The sequence below is a fragment of the Sebastes umbrosus genome, chromosome 15, assembly GCF_015220745.1.
Source record: "Sebastes umbrosus isolate fSebUmb1 chromosome 15, fSebUmb1.pri, whole genome shotgun sequence".
In the NCBI taxonomy this organism is placed as follows: domain Eukaryota; kingdom Metazoa; phylum Chordata; class Actinopteri; order Perciformes; family Sebastidae; genus Sebastes; species Sebastes umbrosus.
This window is the reverse complement of record NC_051283.1, coordinates 3,233,668-3,256,079: the sequence shown is the minus strand read 5'-3', so window position 1 is coordinate 3,256,079 and position 22,412 is coordinate 3,233,668. Positions and strand designations below refer to the sequence as shown.

The 22,412-nt window shown below is 41.3% G+C and overlaps 1 protein-coding gene across 1 annotated transcript in view; it reads right to left on the bottom strand.

The window, feature by feature from the left end:
• Positions 1–5,625: 5,625 nt before the first annotated feature.
• nudcd1 (NudC domain containing 1) overlaps positions 5,626–22,412 on the bottom strand; it is a 70,181-nt gene continuing 53,394 nt past the window's right edge. Inside the window, exons 9-10 of the mRNA XM_037795036.1 lie at positions 13,957–14,116; positions 5,626–6,465 (exon numbers count right to left, since the gene is read on the bottom strand). Coding sequence (XP_037650964.1) covers positions 6,176–6,465; positions 13,957–14,116 — 450 coding nt within the window. The 3' untranslated portion in view covers positions 5,626–6,175. The remainder of the gene's footprint in view (positions 6,466–13,956; positions 14,117–22,412) is intronic.

The window sequence follows — 22,412 nt, the reverse complement described above, 5'->3', positions numbered from 1 at the left end:
TGCATTAATGTGTTAAAGGTCCAATATTGTAAAAAGTAAGATTTTAATATCTTTTATATTATAAAGCAGGTTTAAGTGCTTTATAAATACTGTGAAAGTATCAAAATGCTCAATATACAGAGAAATACACACAACTCGTTTTCAGAAATTGTGCGTTTGAAATAAGCCGTTAGGATTTCTGTCTATTTGTGAGGTCACAAATATACAATATTTAGACCATTACACAGTTTTAAAATGTAAATATTCTAAATGTGTCCCAGTTCATTTCCTGTTGCAGTGTATGTAAAAACATCAGCTGACAGGAAGTAAACATGGACCCAAACTGTTGCTTAGCAACGCAATTCCGTTGAAATGCACTAAAATGGAGCACTACGGACAGAGGGTGAATACAGGTATATTCAGACAGACAGGATGAGGAAAATAAAGTTTTCACCTCTAAACCTTAACTTTCTTATGCACGTTTTATGTGGTTTGTTTGATACGAACAAAAACAAAGTGACACGTTGTGTTTTTTCAGTCTTTGTGCTACTTTCTACCATAAGCTAAGCTAAGCTAAGCGAAGTGGCTGCAGCTTTATATTTACTCTACCGACACGAGGATGTCAATCATCTCATCTAACTCTCGGCAAGAACGCAAATAATTGTATTTCTCAAAATCAAAAAAAACGACAGTGACCTATTACACACCTTGCATATGTTGACAGGAGACTATAAATCATCTGTAATTACTGTAAACAATATATAATTAGAAAACATGAAAACATTGGCAAAGTAAATCTCTCGGTGACAATAAGGTTATCTTAAAGCCTGTCTAATCTGCCACTTTCCAGGGTGTCGTAACATTTCCTGCTTGCTGAGAGACGACCGTGCAGGTATGACATCCATAACATGTAATTATCTTCCCTCCATCTACCGATCCCATCGGGGAGGATCTCTATTCATTACTAAAGAATGTGCAATCAACTCAATAATGATTTATCTACATGCTTCCCCTGCCGGAGAAAATATGTGGGTTTGTTTACTTTAATCGTTTAATCATTTTAAAAAAAAAAGTGCCAATTACACCTGCAGAGAAAAGCAGTTTCATCATGAGGAGCTGAGCTTTAATCACAAACCAATTGTTTTTTCAATGCCCCCCGGACGACGAAGGGCGGGACTGCAGAGAACAAGTCCCTATTGCAAATCCGTCTGCGTCTTCAGCACCACGGACAGCGTCATGGATTCATCAACTCACAGCTCAGTGAGAGCTGCTTCTGGCAGGTTAACTGGGGGGGTGGCATCCCCCCCTCAACCACATGGGCGCACACTCCACGCTGCAGAAGAGTTAGTTTAGCTCTGAGAATGTCTAGTGAATGTACAGTGGACGTTTGCAGCTCCTCCAGACCAACAGAGGTTTCCCGTGTCTTGTGAAGTGACGGGGCTTCGCAGAGAGAAACGTTATCGTCTCCGACCAAAACTCCGGTGTCTCCCCTGTTCCCTCCGGCCGCGGTCGGGAGGCTGAGGCAGGAAAAGCCAACACTAGGATCAGCAGTGATTCATGGAGAGACCTTCGTCTGGTCAGCTAACATTACTGCCAAACAGCTGAAATATAGAGTGATTTTGTGCTTTTAGCTGACGTGTGTCTCCTCACTGTTTTGAGCGATGCTCGTTCATGTCTATGTAGAGCGAGCACAAGCGCGAGCAACAGGACGCTGACTTTAGTTGACTTAACGGCTACAGGTGTCGCTGTTAACAAGCAGTTTCTGATTCTTACAAACAGTCCCTTTAAGACTTGACTTTACACTTGGAAAGTGAAGTGACTTAAATTTTCTGCTGTATAACTGAAATTGGTCCTCACAAAGATGTAATTACTAAAGCACACACTCACACGCACAGCTGTTCAAGGAGAGGGTTTCTTCCCGTGTCCATTAGGTTGTTCTTGGGGAGTTTTTCCTCGTCTTCTTAGAGAGGTTGGGCTGAGCACCTGTAGCTGATCTGGGTCTACAAGGCCCATCGAAACACCTTCAGCAACACAAATAATCTCCTCTTAAATAAATACATATAAATGATGTTGGACGTTTTTTGTTGAAACTTCTAAGTTATGTATAATAGTAAATTCTTTGTTTCATGTATAAGTCAGGGGACAAACACTGATTGGTTCTCATTTACACCCCACAGCCTAGTTGGCTCAACGGATTTTATAAGTTGGTTCAAATATAGTTTGTTTTTTCTGGAGTTACATGTTGGTCATCCAAAGAAAATAATGAAATTAAAAACACCTGAACATTTTCTTTCTAAAGAGTCTGAAGTGGTCTAAGAACTTAAGGCAAGGCAGTTTTATTTAGCGACACAGCACCTTTCAAACACAGCTGCAATTCAAGGATTCCCATGTGAAAGACAGAAGCCTGTGTATTGTTGGAGAATCAGCTCTCCTTGTTAGTTGTGCACACTCCCAAGGCCAAGGCAGTGAACACTTTAGATTGATTTTGTAACGTGTTAACTGCTTTTCTTGTCTGTGAACGCAGCATTAGCTAGCTGTGCCAGGTTCATGTGTGCTCGCCTGTGGTCACTTGAGCCTAATAATGTCCAGTAAGAAGTACTCAAGGTTCCCTGTAGAGCTCTCTTGTAGACACTGTCACGTTTCTTTGATTTGTTCTTACCAAAATGCACAAAACTGTAACTGTAGTAGTAGTAAAGCTACTAGGATGGCCGGGTGGTCTAAGGTGCTGTGTTCAGGTCACAGTCTCCCCTGGAGGCGTGGGTTTGAATCCCACTTCTGACAGTCAGTGGAACCACTGACTGTAACAGGTTCTCCGGTTTCCTCCCACAGACCAAAGACATGCAGGTTCATTGTTATATTGTCATATTGACTCTAAATGTCCAGTAGGTGTGAATGGTTGTCTGACTCTATGTGTTAGCCCTGTGATAGTCTGGACACCTGTCCAGGTTGTACCCCGCCTTCGCCCAATGTCAGCTGGGATCGGCTCCAGCCCCCCCGAAACCCTGAATAGGATAAGCGGTTACAGATAATATATATAATACAGCAATTAAAAAAATAATGAAGCCAAGAACCAGGTGTGGACGGGCCTGTGGCACACGAGCCATTCCCTGGACCTGAGCCTGCTCTGACTATGTACACGACATTTGTCTTCTTCTGGATGATGGTATATATATATCTATATAGATATAGATCTATATTTATATAGATCTATATCTATCTATATAGATATCTATATAGATTTATATCTATATAGATATCTATATATCTATATAGATATATATACACAGTGTGTATCTATACGTGTATCTATACGTGTATACAGTATATGTATGTAAATGTGTATATATATATATGATGATATATATATATATACATATATATATTTACACATATACATACTTATATATACACGTTTACATACATATACTGTATACACGTATAGATAAACACTGTCTGTACTGCAGAATCTAGAATACAGATACACTGGAATCAGCTCGGCAAACTTCTTGATGACATTGTTCCTATTATATGTTACATTTTGCAATATGTTTTAGAGCAATAAATGGGCATAAATCTCCATCAGTCGGGCTCTAAATGAATTAAATGTAATCATCTTCATTAAAGCTGCATTTTTTTTTATTTTATTGAATACCATGTGACTCATTTGTTTGCCTGAGTCTAAATTGCATAATCCTTATTTTAACTTCCGTATTTGATTATGATTCACGCATTATAGTTAAAGGGGACATATTATGAAAACCTCACTTTGTCAGTGCTTGTGCACATCCATCCATCTGGGTATCTGGAGTACCTGCCAACCCACAAACTGGGAAATAAAACAACCCAGTCAGTTTTTTTGTGGGCTGTCTAGATCAGAAAACATGTGATTCAAAAAGCCATTCAGATCTGACTCTCCTTCCTATGTCACATGCAGCCTCATCACAATATACCGCCCACAGCTTGAGAACCTTTTCAAAGGTGCACCATATTTTTAATGCAAGCCAATCAGAGCAGACTGGGCTTTTTTTTAAAGAGACAGGGGGTTAAAATGGAGCGTTTCAGACAGAGGGTGAACACAGGTATATTCAGACAGACAGGATGAGAAAAATAACATGTTTTTTGAACATTAAATCATGTAAACATGTTCTAGTAGAAAGACACAAGTATGAACCTGAAAATGAGCAGGATATGTAATCTGAATAAGTGAATGTGTACCTGTGTTACATGGCGTTATTGAAAATAACACTGGTGGTGAAACAGGAGGCAGCTGCACATCGTCGTCTTTGTCGTCTCAGGAAACACACATTTTAATTTGGAGCCAGATCAAGTTTCCTGACCCTGCAGCCAACGAAACTCACTCAGAGGAACGGATTCAATCTAAAAACAAAAAGCACGGCTGTCAATCTTGAAAATGCTCTTTTAATAAAGTCCTCAAACAGCCCACTTTTTAAAAGGCATGCGGTGTTTGCCCGATCGCAGCAGTGTGGAGGTTTGGGAAATGCAGGTGGCGAGCGGTAACTATCTTCCATTACTCAATTCTCTGTGGTCAGATGGCTTGATAAAGTGTTTTTTTTTTCTTCTCTCTCTCTATCTGAGTAAAGACAGAGGCCGTCCTCGGAGACATTAGCGTCTCTGACAGGCTGCCTTCAAGTACTCTAGGGATGCTGGTACAGCTAATAAAAACAAGTGGTGGAGTCTAATTCAATCGCACTCCAATAATTAAATAAAAACTGAGAGTAAACAGGATTCTCCTGAGCAAAACAATGACAGAGAAAAGAGAAAAGAGAAAAGGGGCGATTAGCCACGGCCTACAGTGTGGCTTAGCTGAGGAAAACAAATCGCATCGGAAACCGGCAGCACTCGGGGGAGCTGAGGACACAAATTGCAGATAGTCTTCAGAAAATTGCCCGTCCTGATGATGAAGACTGTTGAATTGTAAAAGCCCAACTGCCTTTGACTAGATCTCACTCTGATGCACTGTTCCCCGGTTGTTCCAGTTCACACAACACTGGCAATTTCAAGCTCGATCAATAAATTGGTCAGAGCAGTTCTCCTATAATTTCTGAAGATCTGCATGTTTTCCCAGACAGCAAACACAGGCTGTCTGGCTTTCAGTTTATCGTTGCCCCCGGCCGAACATGAAAACACACAGATATGGATCTGTTTCTTGCCAGAGTCGAAGGCGACGTCGCGTTTAAGCCTCTTTGCCTTTGTTGGATTTAATCCTGCGAAAACCTTCATCCCTGTATCTCCCCTCTGCTTGTGTCTCTCTCGCCTTTTTTCTTGTGTTGCAATCAAAGAAACGGCTGTATTTCCAAATTCTGGCTTTTTTTTTTTTTTTACTTTTCCAGAAAGTTGCCTACCCCAGGGTACCACTTGAATAACAACATGCTGAAAAGTTATTATGGAATTTTTTGCCCAGTAACACCAACAATAAACGGTCTCCCCAGCTTTAATATCTCAGAGGAAAAAATGCATCAGTATTACTCCAAACATGTATGAGAAGTGTTGCTTTACAACCTCCACCTCCACCCCAAAACAAAATCAAGGTATCAGACATGATTGCATTTTAAGGCCTCTTGAGATTTTGGGCTTCAAGTCCATCCGATCCGTCCAAGATTGAGGCTAAAGCAACAGGAGCCAGTGTGACGTGTGAAACATGTTTATGGAAATTTATGGAAATGAATGTTCACTTCTTTCATATTTCCACAGTAATGATTGTAAAAATGAGCCAAGCAGAGGGATTTCCTCAGCGTCCTCCTCCCCACCGACCATCTGATAAGATACTACAACACAGCCAGCATTCAGTCAATCAGTCATTCATCAAGAGAAACGTGTACAATTGTATTTATGAATTGGAATTCATGGCGTTACAAATGTCTGTAATAATGCAGTGAGCATTAATAGGACACCACATATATGCAATTTATATTCAGGGAACACTGGGTACAATCAAATGTGATTCACATGGCAATTGTTGAATTAAAGCATTCAAAGAAATAATGATTTAATCCTTTTAATGTTCTCGTGAACGTTTATTACTATGATTTGTCTTTTAGAACATGTTGCCTTACTTTGTGATCTTATAGACAGAAGACTTGTGGGAGGTGAAACACGAGGATGGTTTTTTTCAGTTGTAGCAGACAACAGATCTTTAGTTTGGAATGGTCGCGTTCTGATGAAAAGAGTCCCAAATCTAATTATTATTGACCTTTAGAACAAAGAGGTTACTGGAGGTCAGGATGTACAGTCTCTCATTGGTTGCTCTGAAGCCCAGGATTGGCTTATCCGAGTCCAAGCTGGCCACCTGTTGCCTGGCAACCTGACCTACCTGACGGCCCTCCTTCCTGTTGAAGAGGACGGTTTCCACCGGCGACGGCTGTCGGTAGATGAACGCTCGGCGGAGACACTCGCACAGCGACGCGTAGGAGAAGTTGGGAGGGCAGGTCGCGAACTTTTTGTCCCGTTTGGACGCCTGGACGTAGCCTGTGAAAGCAGAGTGGTATAAGATCAGAGACGTGATAACAGGAGTGACCTGTTCACACTCGCACTGTTATACACATTCACAACTGGAAGCTGCCTAGTAGCAGAGTGATGATGCAGTTCCGCTAGAGCAGTAGGGGTTATGTTGATAATCTCACATTTTTCAGTGAAGGAGTAGTCATGTAATAAACTCGATTCCAGTAATCACACGTAGGAGACATCTACTCTACTGTACCCGAATATTAGACTGACTACATAAATGTAAAAATTAAACATCAAATTAGGGATGTCCATTTTTAACCGTTTAACCGTTAACCGACATTAAGCATTTTAACCAATTAACGCTGTCGGTTCAAACGGTTAAAAGAAATGTTAATAATTAACTCAAAAGCTGAGCGGCTCAGAGGAGCGGCTCGTCACTTTAAGGAGAAAAGCTGGTCCACCTTAACAGCCCACCTTAAGAGGCGGAACCGGAGTTGCAGGATACAGGAAGTCGGCTCCGGTCTCTGGCTCGCTTGAGCGGAGGAGTTGTAGTTTCGTAGCATTTATTCACCGACAAATAAACTGTACACACACTGCTACACCTACGTTCACCGACAACCTCACACGGTCTGTTGGAAACTCGCTAAAGTTACGCAGACTACGTGTGCGGCGGTGAGCACGAAAAATGTCGTAAAGACGCTTTCCGCTTGTTTTCGCTCCTGAATTCATTTCCTCCAGGGCATTAAACACGTTACATGAAGCGTCAGAACCTCCAGCAGATTGCACTGGGCTTCCTAAACCCTTTTAGGGCTGTCATTTTAAACTAGACTTGAAGAAACTCGCTAGCCTAGCAACAATAAGGCTAACAACAACCCATAATGTGATATTTCCCTTTAAGAGATATCTGATGTTGAGAATAACACATAACATTAATTGTCTAGAGTGTTGGGTAACGTTACTTTTAAAAGAAACTTGTTACATTACAATGTTACTCCCATTAAAGGGTTTACCATATCTTTTACTCTATTTACCTGCTTTTATTGTCTTGTGAAGCACTTTGTAACATCTGTTTTGAGAAGTGCTATATAAATAAATGTATTATTATTATTATTTATTATTAAAAAGTAACTCATTACATTACAGAATTGCCTATGGAGAAAATTAACTTTTGGAGTACTTTTGCGTTACCAAAAATGAAAACCCCTTCATAACATGGTGCTTATATTGTCCTGAGGGTGCATAGCCTACTGTACGATAACTAAATAACTCATTATTTGAAATACAAACTAACCCGTTACAACCAAAACATAATCTGAGTACTTTTTAGACCCAGACATTGATTGTCTAGTCTTCAAAAGTATTTTAACCCATGCTTTTTTTCAAACACATTTTCCAGACAAATAAATATTATATTCCTGCAAATATGGTGTTTTTTAGAATGCCTCAGCTGAGTGGCACCACATTTTTTTCCATGTGTGCACACATGCTCACAGGGGGAATAAAAGATCAGTTATGTGTCCGATTAGTAATCAATGGATGTATTACTTGTAACCATTCCTAGTTGGGGTATCAAGGACATGCTCAAGGGCACCTTAATAAGGATGAGGCAGAGCTGTCCTTTCACCACCCAGAATTATCCTGCCGGTCCAGGGAATGAAGTCGGATTGTTATTGGATCAACCTTCCAGCAACAAACCATTATCTGTAATTCTGTAACCTTTGACCACCAAAATCTAATCAGTTCATCCTTGACGTCCAAGCGGTTTGTGCCAAATTTGAAGAAATTCCCTCAAGGCGTTCCTGAGATATTGCGTTCACGAGGATGGTATGTACGGACGGACGGACAACCCAAAAACATTATGCCTCCGTCCACAGCTGTTGCTGGCGTGGAGGCATAACAAGGTCTTAAAGCTTTATTGCACAGGGAATAAGATGCTCGGTTTAGTTAAGGCTAAGGTTAAAATCAGCAGCAAATGTTCCAATCTCTCAGACTTTCATCAGTGTTTACGGATTCATGATTTTAGGGGGTTGGAATACAGAAGGCACATAAATGAGCCAGTGAATTCAGTTAGTTAGAGAGCGGTAGCGCTAAGGTAGCAGAGATACATTCACATATACTGAAAACGACGCAACACATCAATACGGTAAAACAATTGGTTGGTGATTGTTGTCGATTCATTTTCTCTCCATTAACTAATTCAATGGTGATAATGGATTCATTTGCTCGTTCCAGTTAATTGAATATCAGGATTTGTAGATTTGTTTTCTGTTTCATATCAGTGTAAATTAAATATCTTTGCGTTTTTGATTTAATGTACAAAACGAGTAATTGGAAGATGTCCCCCTGGGCTCTGGATAATCAAACAATAATGGTTGGTTTAATCACGGCCCTATTAATCACATTATAACCGGCAACACTGACATAGCTTTTGTTCAGTCCTTTGGGTTAAGGTATTTAAAAATCCCTGGAACTTCAATGATTAGCCATCAGCGAACCGCACAAAGCTTGCTCATTAAACAGAAGGTCTGTGATCACTTTATACCATGACAACAAGACAGATGACAAAAGACCCGATGCTCGATGAACCTGGCGAACTGAGCTTTTGTTGAACGGAGGTCTCCATTGCTGCTGAAAAACAAATTATCTTTCACTCTTAATATCTGATTAGGCACTTCCTGTGTGCTGAGATTTCCCATCTGACACCCGGGTGTTTCAATAACAGAAGAAAATAAATTTTTCTCTACTGCTGCTCAACGTTGTCATTAAGACTAATGCTATGAGTGTTACAAAATAATGTTGTCTAGCAGAGCTTCAACCACCACAATCAATACAAAACCCATTATTACGCTACATAACTTCTACTCTCTAAAAAACATCATTATTCTGAAATATATTATCTGATCTTTATACACACAAACCTTATGTTTGTTTCAACAGTGCAGAACATATTATATATATTTTCTATATAAGAATATACAAACTTGAGTAATCCACTAAAAGCTGGTTTAACCCTTTAGACCCACAATAGACATGTTTTTTTTCTTTTTTAGGGGGTTTTTAGGGGGAGATAGCAGGTCAACAGTAGATATCACATAGAAGTGGTGTACATCATCTGAAAGCTGAGAACCTGAAGATTTATTTGAGATGCAGCTCAGCACTGTGTGTCAAGTTGACACATGAATTAATGAATGAATTAAATAATTAAAATAAAAAGTGAAAGTGTATAGCAGTAGAAGTATATATATGTGATGTCCATCCCCATGCTCTATTATGTCTCATAAGTTGCTGCAGCAATTTTTTGGGTTGATACCATTTGTAACACAGATTTAGTGCTAAATTTAAAAAAAATTTTGTCATTCGAGAATTGTTAAAAATGATCAATAATCCTTCCAAAATACCACATTAAGACACCAAGACCTTGAGGAACACCATAGAAAATGCCATGCTGTGATTTGGGATCAAAAACCTTTGACATTTGGAAGATTGCTGCAAGAATTGCATTTTTCGGCGATTGGATGGCGAGCACTTCTGTTCCCTGGAAACTGCTCAGAAACTCCCTTATTGTCAGTCTAGCTAGAAAAAACATCCATCCTCTGAATGTTCTAGGTCTGTAGTTTGTGGCTGTAAAGTTTAATGATGCTGTGAGGTCAAATTTAAAAAAATGGTCTCACTACTATGGGGACTAACATCATCACACATGAATACGGTTGGGCTCATTGGACCCACAAGAGTCTCAGCTTTACAGTGATACCCAATTTATGTATTTCCAGACTGTTTAGGGACCCCAGTATGCAGAAATATTCAAACACATCGTTTTAGTACAGGCAAAAATAACACATTTACACTACAATAAAAAAAACTGCATGGTTTTTGCCCCAAACTGCTGATCTTACCACTTCCTGGTAGCCGATACTTTTCAAGATTTGGAGATGTGCTTGCTACTATTTTCTATTTTTTATCATCATGAAGTGGGCATGCCTGTAAAGAGGAGACTCGTGGGTACCCATAGAACCTATTCACATTCACATATCTGGAGGTCAGAGGTCAAGGGACCCCTTTGAAAATGGCCATGCCAGTTTTTTCTCGCCAAAATTTAGCCTAAAATTATTTAGCCTCCTTCCCAACAAGCTAGCATGACATGGTTGGTACGGATGGATTCCTTAGGTTTCATATGATATCTATACCTTCACTTGCTACAGCCTCTGGAAGACAGTCAGTTCGGAGACACACACTCTTGCAAGGCGAAAAACTATTTATAATGATGACACGTTTCTTTCTATTGCACCTTAACAATTCTAATTTGAATGTTCAAACATGCATGTTTTGAGCCCATTTCTCTCTGAGCCTCATCTGAACTCACTGAGATCGCTTCTGAAAATATCCCTGGGGATCCATCTGCAAACTGGATGATGGATTCCAAACAGAGAAGGGCAGATTGGTAAAACTCTGCCATGTTAAAAAAGACAAATGAAGATGTCGTACCTGTCGAAGCGGAAAATTGAAATAAAAGTTGTTCCAGATGCCCTCGTTGAGGAGGTATAAATGAGTAGTTAATCAAATGAAAACGGAGATTGAAAGGAGGCTCTAGAAATGAGCTCGCTGGCTGATGGCCTGAGTATTTGATTTGAGATTTGGAGTTAAATTAAAACGACGATCTCAACACATCAGTCAGTGCCTAAATTAGGAGGCACAATCCAGTTAAGTTTTATCATCTAGACCTCTTTGAGTGGTTTATACACAGAGCAGAAGAGAGGTCTGTTAATGATCCTGCGTCCATAGATTTCTTATTGTTTCCTTGTAGGCTACGAGCAGTGTCAGTAAACTCCCCGTCGTCGTTAACTGCCGTTTTATTGCCGCCATTTAAAACGTTCTGTCGTCTACCCTCTGCAGCACGGGAGGCACAGCGGCAGCGTGGCAGCAGATGTAAACACAGTTAATAGCTGTAAGACTGAATAATTCAGTTGTCACAATTCATCAAAAATGGAAATTAAGGTCGGACTCCGCTGAGACCGCTGCTTACATCCTCAAACCACTCCCATATACTGTACTGTGGCTAATGCAACATTACACGTCTTAAATTGACCCTGTGGGGATTTTGACCACTAGGGATGCTGCAGAGTGATGTTTTCATGAAGCGGGTCCTCATATTGGTTGTATATGTTCTACCAGCACATGCACAAGGATGCAGGTGATGTGATACACATTTCTGCTGAGTGCAGAAGACCAGTCTTTTACCTGTGAGACTCATGTTTAAGAGTATTTTGTGGCATCTAACATTAATGAATAGATAATCTCAGGAGTTTTCACTCTGTCAACCAAAGTACAAGTGTGTTTTTTTAATGATTGTAGTTCAGTGATAAATGCTGATAAATTCTGGATGCCCCTTACTGGCTTTATTTGCTGGGTGCCAAAAGCCAAGGTGCACTGGTCGGTGTTAGAGGAAGCTGTAGTAGAATTTTAACATTGTTTTTACAATGCAGTCAAATCTACTTTTTTGTTGCACGGACAAATAACAGTTTATTTAAATGTATTCCTGTAGTATATTTTAGCTACTTACCGTGTAACCTAAAAATTTCAAATAAACTCTAATGGTTGTTTATCAAGTCAGATTCTAGAAGATGACTGTAATTGGAAGCAAACACTGTAAGTTTAAAACCATTATTTTTTAATTATTTTATGAGGTAAGAAATGTGTTCAACATGTTTCTTATAGGGATGCACCGATACCGATACCAGTATCAGGTATCAGGTCCAATACTGTGCTCATGTACTCGTACTCGCAAAACGGCTCCGATACAACGGCACCGATACCACTTTATGGCCTGTCGTCACCATCTTTCGGGTCCTATCGCACGCTCTCACGCTCAACCTCCCCGCTGGGCTGGGATCCCACCTCAGGCGGTGCGCGCCGACCCTCACTTTCATTGCGCCACGGGGTTTTGCTTGCACCCTCTGACTCGCGCGTGCGTTAGACTCCTTGGTCTGTGTTTCAAGACGGGTCAGGTGGGTTGCCGACATCGCCGCAGACCCCTACGTGGGCGAAGCCCCGCCCTGGGGGAAGACGCGGTTTGGGCACACTGACGACAGTCCGCTCCGGGTGACACTTTGTCCACGGCCCCGGGGGGCACCTTCACCCCTGCGCACCGTATGCGGGACTCCCCAGCCTGCCGTGTGTCGCTCACACCCTCCAGCTAGCTGTTAACGAGGGTTTATTGGCACAGAGAAGTACTCGTATCGGTACTCGCTATCGGCGAGTACCCAAATATAAGTACTTGTACTCGGTCTGAAAAAAAGTGGTATCAGTGCATCCCTATTTTTTGTTACGGTGTAAAGTACTTCTAAAGACCTTAACAAAGGGGACATAACTAGTAGCTAGTAGCATTTTATCTAGTGACAAATTTGTATCATACTATACTTTATTTTACTCTTTATTTATTTATCAAACTTGTGTTCTTTTTAACCTTTTATGTTCAGCACTTGGAGTTACATTTGATATATGACGTGCTATATAAATAAAGTTTGACTGATGGATTGAACAATATGGCTCACAGGGGTGAGGGGTGGACTGGCATTTTCCTGGTGGGCCGACATGCCTAAGGGTCCGAGACAACTGTGTATGTGAGGGGGAGGTGCTCAGTACCTTCATTAAACAGCGCATCTGATGAAAAGAGTGGCAAGTGGATAAGACAAAGCGCACATGGAGGCGCAGAGAAATTGCAGGCCAATAAAAGACAGGTTCTTACGGCAGAATGGCCACAGGGTCCGTGGTTACAGCCCTGAATGTTTTATGAATAGTCCTGGACTTTTCAGACCCTTATAGTGACTTGCTGCTCAGAGTAAACTCAGGCAGCAGCTCTTCTGGTGGCAGCGTTTCTCCTCTCTTGCTGTGCGCACGCAGGCAGGAGTGTTACTATGGTTACAGGCATCGGCGTTACCAGGTAATATTGTCGTAATGTAAGCCTACGTGAAGCTCGGCAAAAGCTTAATATGGTTGAATTTGCGATAGTCTCTGTAACATAACAGCCTGTCAAATGCAGGTCTCTGGGGTCTGATGGTCAGCGATGAGTGACACAAGTTACAGCGAGAAGAGTAGAGGAGAAATGTCAGAGCATACAGGTCCAGGTGAAAAAAAACCAAACCAATCTTTTTTGATTTTTTCAAAAGAGAAGGAAGGATAAGAAGTTCTCCTGCAGTAACCTTCAATGATGATGAAATCTTCTGTTGTTGTTGACAAACTGTTGTGACCCGTGATATCCTCACTTTTTATTTTTTACAGCCGCTGTGAGTCTGTGTGTGTGTGTGTGTGTGTGTGTCATCATGGCAAAATGTGGTCCTGGAGACACATCATGTTTGCACCTCCTAGACATCACCAATGAATCACACATTGCATCTAAAAGCAATATAACAAATACATCATATATTTCTGTGGTTTTTGGAGATACTGCTGCAAATACAACGTATACATGCAGAAGTGGAAGCAACAGAATGGGTGTTTTTCGTTAAAAATTCTTACCCAAGGCATTGAACGTGGCAACGTGCTCCCACATGTTGCTGGGTTGGTCGGGACGAGGCTGCCACACCAGAGCGTCCACGTCATGTCTGAGGCAGAAGCATGGCATCTCGGAGGGGTTCACGTCGACTGTGAACAGGTACTGATGGCTGCCTAGATTCACCTGCAGGGAGACGGACAGAATGCTAATTAGTGACGATTTTTCTACGGCATGGTGTGAAGGAATGATTTTCTAATGCAACCTGTTGTGAGGCCACACCCAGATTGATTTTCCTTCTATTTTTATTCTCTCTTTTCCTTCCTTCCATCCTACCTTCTTTATTTCCTTACTTCATTCTGTCTGTCTCCTTTTCATACCTTCCTGCTTTTTGTCTTTCCTTGTTTGTTTCTTTCCTTTTTTCTCTCCCTCCTTCCTTTCCTTCCTTCCTTATATCCTTTCCCTCTTTCTTTCTTCCTTTCCTTTCCTTCTTCCTTTTTTCCTTCCTTCTGTCTCTGTTTTCTCCTTTCCTTCCTTTTTTCCTGTCTTTCTTTCCTTTGTTTCTTTTGTCATTCACTCCTTCCTTCCTTCCTTCCTTCCTTCCTTCCTCTCTTGTTTCTTTTTGTCTTTACTTCCTTTATCTTTGGTTGGTTTTGCAAATACACTTCTATTTCCCTGTGTGGGAGCGTGTGCTCATTGATTAATTCATTAAAAAAACTAGTTAGAAAATACAGCCTTCTCTACATGTTTCTTCCCACATTGGTTTGTAATATCACTGAAGGAAGTGTGTAACAATTTGGGGATCTATTAGCAGAAATGTAATATAATATTCATACTATGTTGTCTTTAGTGTATAATCACCTGAAACTAAGAATCGTTGTGTTCTCGTTAGTTTAGAATGAGCCCTTCATATCTACATCGGGAGCGGGTCCTCTTCACAGAGTCCGCCATGTTGCTCCGCCATGTTTCTACAGTAGCCCAGAACGGACAAATCAAACACTGGATCTAGAGAGAGCCTTTCGTGTTTTCCCGTTACCTGAAGGTCACCGTAGTTCTCCGATACCCTTGTGAAACTTCGGTAACGTGAGCCTCAGAGTGCAAAACCGTGGTACCGCCAGCCGCTGTCTGACTTCCATTGCTCCTAAAGTAGTGTTATTATGGTAAGGATGGCCTCTGAGCAAGGCGAACGGCGTAACCACGGTTACCATGGTTTTTGGCTCACGTTACCGCAGTCTTGGAAAGGGAGGAGGAGACGAGGGGTATTCAGTTGGTTGCAATCTGCAACCACACCACCGTACTGAATAGTATGTGATAACAGCCATTAAGGTTGACATATTTGCCTCACATTCACTTCACCCTGATGGATGTGCTCGATGTAATTGCCTGTGTGCAGTTCAAAGCTATTCTAGTCTGACTCCATTTGTTTTGGAGGGAAAATGACCGTTGCTGTGACACAATCACTCCTCGACATCTGACTGTTCACACCGACCCCTCACTCGCCAACCCACGTCCTGCGAATCCAACTGCCAACATGTCTCAGAGGCTGTCAGGCAGCGCTGTCCTCCCCATCTCAGTACACACTTGACAGGCATTGAAAATACAGCATAAACCAGCACACATGTCGGTGGTTGATGGCTGCGCTATGACAAGCCTTTTAGTGAGCTATCACTCCTCCACTCCAAAACTCATTTTCTTGCCACTTGTGTTTGGACTTGGGAGCATGCGGCAGACGTTCGCTCATGCTGTAGTAGAGCTTGTTGTGTGCGAGAGTTGACTGACAATGACGCCAGTGACTGCCCTGGGTCATGATTTGTGAACAATAAAAACAAGCAAGTAAATGAAAACAAAGAATAAACACAGTGTTGACGTGAATCAAAAGATGGTATCTGTCATGGAGGGCAGAGTGTGTGCAGGTTTTTATTAAACTCAAAGCCTCCTGCAATTTTAATGATTAGTTTCCTGTCTGCACTGAGAGATGCTAATCAATCAGTGAATCATCTTGTGTAAAAATGACGTAAAAACAGTCAGCCCTCCATGAGTCATTTGTAAATTAAGTATTATCATTCCACATGTTGATGGTGTGCTAAGATTTTGAGATTCGAGATAACTTCTGAAACCCCAACCATGAACATCTGTCACCACACCAATAAAATGGAAGTGAATTGGGTTTTATTTGTGCTCCTCAGAGCATTGATAAAATGAAAAACTCAACAGCATCATGTCTTTCGGGAAACAATGTCCCAGTTAAAGGTAGGGTTGGTAGTGTTGTTCAAATACATTTTTGTTGGACGGGCTACCTGCCTGTATTCCTCTGTCACCAGAGTCTTCCACAAGCCGATAGCTTGACAGCTGTGAGTACTAACAATAGCCATGGTTCATTATTTGAGCTGTCAGTGTTGGCGACTTTCTCGCTAGGTTTAGGGACTTTTGGAGCTACTGCTGCTAGCTACTTTCAATGGAAAAGTGTTAGTAACACTAGGCAGGGTTTTTCAGTTGGATCATTTTTCAAATCTAGTGTACTCTTTCTCAAGATTACTGACCCTACCTTTAACAAATTAGTCAATCAACATAGATTTAATTGGTAACTGTTTTGGTTATCAATTAATTGTAAAAAAAATCCCTGGTTCCAGCTTCTCAAATCTGATTATTTTTATAGTAAACTGAAATTTGGGGTTCAGGACTGTTGGTCGGATAAAAAAAAAGAAAAAAAAAAAGGATAAGCTAAGGTGATCAAACCAGGGAGGCGTCGCTACAGGCGCGGCCGCGGTGCCCTTGCGTGATTAACAGAAAATGTGGTCTCTCTCTCTAAAAGACAGTAGCCTACATGAAACTATCACAACGAGATATAAACTCCCCCCTTTCCTCTCACAGCCCAGCAGCTAACTAGCTAGATAGCTCTACCACATCTAACAACAAAACAGGAAGATAGTGGTAAAGCAGTATAGTCCGCCTCTTACTTGATTTGACGAACTGCCTGGGACAAGTGTGACATTAACGAGCGGGTGCATCATTCTAAAAAAACGCTAGAAAAATGTGACGCACGGCACCAGAGAGTAGCCCACAGCGGACGCGCCTTACCATAGGAAATCAATGGTTTTGCGGGCAGAGAGTTTCTAGCGATGTGTATCTTTGGATTGGAAGACATCACCTTGGGCTCTGGGGACTACTTGCTGACATTCTATAGACCAAACGGCTAATCGAGAAAATAGTTTCAGTGAAAACTGTTTTCATTGTAAATTAGGGATGCACCGATTTTTTTCAGACCGAGTACAAGTACTTACATTTGGGTACTCGCCAACGAGTACCAAAAGACCCTCGTTAACAGCCAGCTGGAGGGTGTGAGCGACACACTGCAGGCTGGTGCGCCGCGACCGGCTCTAGGTCGGCTTGGAAAAGGCTCGGGGCGGAGGTGGCTCGCGGCCGCAGCTTTACAGCGCTCCCCACCCGGACCTCGCCGCACCGTGGACAAAGGGCTCACTGCGCCCTCTCTCCCCGCCGGGGAGGGCCCATGTCTCCCGGTGCAACTGTCGACCGGGGCGCCCCAACCGCGTCGTGCCGCCAGATCGGGGTTCGGCCCACGTAAAAGGCGCCAGGGGTCTGAGGCGATGTCGGCGACCCACCCTACCCGTCTTGAAACACGGACAAAGGGGTCTAACGCACGCGCGAGTCAGAGGGTGCAAGCAAAACCCCGTGGAGAAATTAAAGTGAGGGCCGGTGCGCGCCGGCTGAGGTGGGATCCCGGCTCAGCAGGGTCTGGCGCACAACCGTAAAGTGGTATCGGTGCCGTTGTATCGGAGCAGTTTTGCGAGTACGAGTACGTGTACATGAGCACAGTATCGGACCCGATACCCGATACTGGCTCCAAACATTATCGACTTGTTTGTATTTCTTTAAAGGTGCTAAATACGAGATTGGGAGCATTTCTAAGCTCTGATTACAACCCACACAGAGGGAGAGTGACTTCATTCTCTGGTCAGGTAGACATTACTCCTCTATATCTTTACATAACAAATAGTTGTTTACTGCTGTATTAACACTCTGGATATCATATAGAGCACCTTTAAACCAATCACAAGGACACAGGATGCAGCGACGGTGTTCTCTGCCACCTTTATGAAGAATTATTAGCCAGAATAAATCTAGATTCTCAAACACACTTATAAGGTTTTCCCTCTCCAACTCAAGACATTTCAAAGTCAGTGACTAAGCACTGTCACTGTATGACTAATATATTGATCTAAGCCTGGCCGGGTCTTGGAAAATGAAACCACTCCTCTGATATTCTGTTGCTTCACCTTCTTAAAAAGAAAAAAATCTAATTTTTACAGCACACCTTTTCCAACAGCCCCTAGCCTGCTTTCTGTGTCGGGTATGTACAGCAGAGGGTTCAGGTCTCACCTTACAAACCGGGGCAATCAGAAGAACCAGAACCTCTATAAAGATTAATCTGAGCCAAACAAGATACGCATAAAAGACATTTCTCTTCTATTCTGCTTTATTTTCTTTACAAAGCCATCACTGAATGAGGAAGATTTAACTGCCAGCAGCAGAACAAAGCATCAGATTAAACTCTTCAATTCAATTCCTGTTAATTCCTTTTGTTACCTGCTAAACCGAGATGCGCTATTCGAAATCCAGAGCGATAAAAAACATGACAGGTGAGCTCAGTTCTTAGGGACCAAGGGATTTTTATCAAAGGCTGTGGATTACCCGGACACAGTGAAAAGCCTCTCAGGTGTTCTCCTGCATACTGCAAGGCTGTTAAATGTATTTAATACATCTACATAGAAACTGAATGGGGTGAACACGTTTTGCCATTTTGGCTCTTTTATGTCTGCTTTACACCTTGTGATAAAACACAAAGTTTGCTTGAGTGTATTGTAATATCTTTCTATGTAGTTAGTGGATTTGCAATTTATAAAAGAATCATGTTTTAGTGTACCTGCTATACAAGTCCCCCAGCATTTTGTTTTGTTTACTGGGACAATGTCTAAAGTTGTCACTCAAATGGAAATGTTTCCAAATTGGTATTATTTCTATGTTATTTTTTTTAAATAGATACCAGATCCCTGATGATCTTCCATATGGTCTAGGATTTGTGGTTTTCACCCAGGTGTGTGAAATATCCTCTTAAGTGACGGATACACAACATGTATGTGTGTGTGTGTGTGTATGTGTGTGTGTGTGTGTGTGTGCGTAAAAGAGAAAAAATATCTGGGATTAATAAAGTAAACTTCTTCTTTCAACCTTATCCTATGGCCTTCTATATGTTGTTATATATGATGTACACAATATGAAGTACTACGGTTGGACTCTGTATTGGCAAATACTCTGAATAAATGACCCGTTCTCAGTCTGAAAAAAAGCTTTTAGTGAATATTCTTTTCTTTTTATTAAAGGGTTCATAGGCTTTGTAGATGGAGGACAGGAAGTGGGAGGCTGGCATTAAAAGCAAATGTATCCATCCACAGAGGCCAGATGTCTGTAATAACAGCTGAAAATGCCAACTATCTGTCATCGTCATCATTATTGCTTCCGTCATGTTCCTGGAAGGCTGCTGCTCACTCCGCTTTACAGCGAGAGGACAAATCCTTGTTTATTTAGACTGGTTTCTGCGCCAGACGCTGAACTTTGTGCTTTGTTTGACTGTAAGGACACTAGTTGAATCAAACAACAGTCAGATGTGATTATGTTTCATATCATTCAGTCTGGTATGTGATTATGAATATACGATAGTAAATTCACTTTCCTCCAGTGTGTCAATCTCTTGGATATCACATTTAATTAGTGTCACTCTCTTGAATTAAAGGGGAAGAAACCAGATTATTCTAAAGCTGGTATCCTGTATTTTATATAAAAACGTCGGTGTCAGTCACACATGTCCTAGTTCCTACACACAGGAATGAATAGAGTAAGCCCAGCAGCACCATATTGTTACTGATTCAAACAGCACAAAATGCAAATTTTATTATTCACTTCACCTGTCAGTGGTCATAATGTCATGACTGATCGGTGTATATTACCAAATGTTGTGATAATCCATATATTTAAAAAATAAACAAACGAGTCAACCTCAGGTGGTGCTAGAGGAAATGTCAGTAGGAAATCTCTGGGGACCATAAATGTCTGTAGTAGGGCTGTCAATCGATTGAAATACTTAACCGCGTTGAATCTTCCATAGTTTCTAAATTTTGTATCCGTTCAAAATGTACCTTAATGGGAGATTTGTCAAGTATTTAATACTCTCATCAACATGGGAGTGGAAAAATATGCTGCTTTATGCAAATGTATGTATACATTTATTATTGGAAATTAATTAACAACACAAAAAAATGACAATTACTGTCCAGAAACCCTCACAGGTACTGCATTTAGCATAAAAAATATGCTCAAATCATAACATGGCAAACTGCAGCCCAACAGGCAACAACAGCTGTCAGTGTGTCAGTGTGCTGACTTGACTATGACTTTCCCCCAAACTGCATGTGATTATCATAAAGTGGGCATGTCTGTAAAGGGGAGACTCGTGGGTACCCATAGAACCCATTTACATTCACATATCTGGAGGTCAGAGGTCAAGGGACCCCTTTGAAAATGGCCACACCAGTTTTTCCTCAACAAAATGTACCGCAAGATTGGGAGCATTATTTAGCCTCCTTCATGACAAGCTAGTATGACATGGTTGGTACCGATGGATCTATTAGCTTTTTCTAGTTTCATATGATGCCAGTATCTTCACTCCAGCTTTAAAACTGAGCCAACTACAACCTAAAAATTGCAATCAGCAGCGTCTAAACAAATGTGCGTTAACGCGTTATTATTGCTTAGCAAATCGTTCAATAGTTGTTGATATTTCAGTCCGGACCTCAGTGGTGATGAATAGAAAATGCACATTTGCAACACATGGTGCTAACACACATCATTTCAAGTAATATCTGCATTTTCTGGCTTTCAACATACAATATCTCTATTATATAAAATGACTACTATTTGATTTTCAATGGTGTTATCGGTAATCATAGGAAACTGTACATTTTCAAAGTTTCCTGAATGTCCTTTTTGAAAGAAAGCTTCAAAGCCTGCAGTAAATACAGCTAACAGATGTACTGATATACTCCATTGTAAAAGGTATTACAGATATGGCCAGTGGATATGACTCAGCCTCCCCCTCTGGGGAACACGCATTAAAACCCATTCTTAGTCTTTTCAACTGGGATCGGAACCAAAGAGAAGCACATCGACAAAGGTGCCAAATTAATAGGAGGTTACCACAATTTTAAGCTGAAAGGTTTTATAAAAAAAGAAAGAAAAAAAGGTCAGCGTATGTCCTAGTGGGCAGGCGAGCGACTGAAGCATTAAAGATGGATACAATGAGGGAGGGAAGTGAAGAATAGAAAGGTAAGGCTCTCTGGGTGAGATACAGATAAACACAGGCAAACATCCACACACACCTGTATACACTCACATGTTCACACACACATGGAAAAAAAGCAGACCCAACCGTCCTTGAAAAGGCTGATGGTACAGGTTATATTACCTTCCACCTTATTTAAGGGCAGCAGCTTGCCTGGCTGCACTATTTGCAGAGTAAATGGAGGGAGAAACATTAAAGGGCTTGTATTCACATCCAGCCCTTCATCACAGCCTGGGCAGAAACACTGCCCCTTATATCCAATACTCATTAGCCTTTCATTACATAGTGAAAGGGGTTCATTTTAGAGAGTTTTTTGTGTGAGGAACCATAAATTATTTAGTGCAAATGAAACAGAAACTGAAAGAGGTGCATCGGTGATGGACATACATTAATGTCCACAAATGAAAGGAGCTTTTTTTTTCAAACTGCTACATATCTGCTTTGGGAAAAGAAAAATATTCGCTGGTGCTCATTATTCCAGGGATTCTATGGTGTTAAAACAGTCTTCACAAACAAATGTAAAGTTACGTAACTCATAAAACACAACGTGCCTCTAATTTACCACTTGTATATCATCATTTTGTACATCAACTTAGCATTTGACTCGGCTTTTAAAGCCTTTTCACACCAAGCACGGATTTTCGTCCGAAAAAAAGTGCACCTAATTTTATAAAAACTAATTCTGCGGGTTCTTATGAACGCTTGCACGCCTCTGTGGAACATTCGTGCGGGGAAATAAGTATTCGGACGGACCTCGATTTCAGCGGATTTCTGCATGCGAAAGTATATGTTGGACTAATGAAATCATGTGCTGCTGTTTGTTGCACTGAGGGTGTGTATTTGGGACGATGGGAGTTTGTTTTCGGGATAACGGACTGTCGGACAAATGTTTTTTTTTTTTTTTCAGGCTATTTACCCCTTTGAAAATGGCCATGCCAGTTTTTCCTCGCCAAAATTCAGCGTAGGTTTGGAGCGTTATTTAGCGTCCTTCACAACAAGCTAGTATGACGTGGTTGGTACCGATGGATTCCTTAGGTTTTTTTAGTTTCATGAGATGCCGGTGTCTGC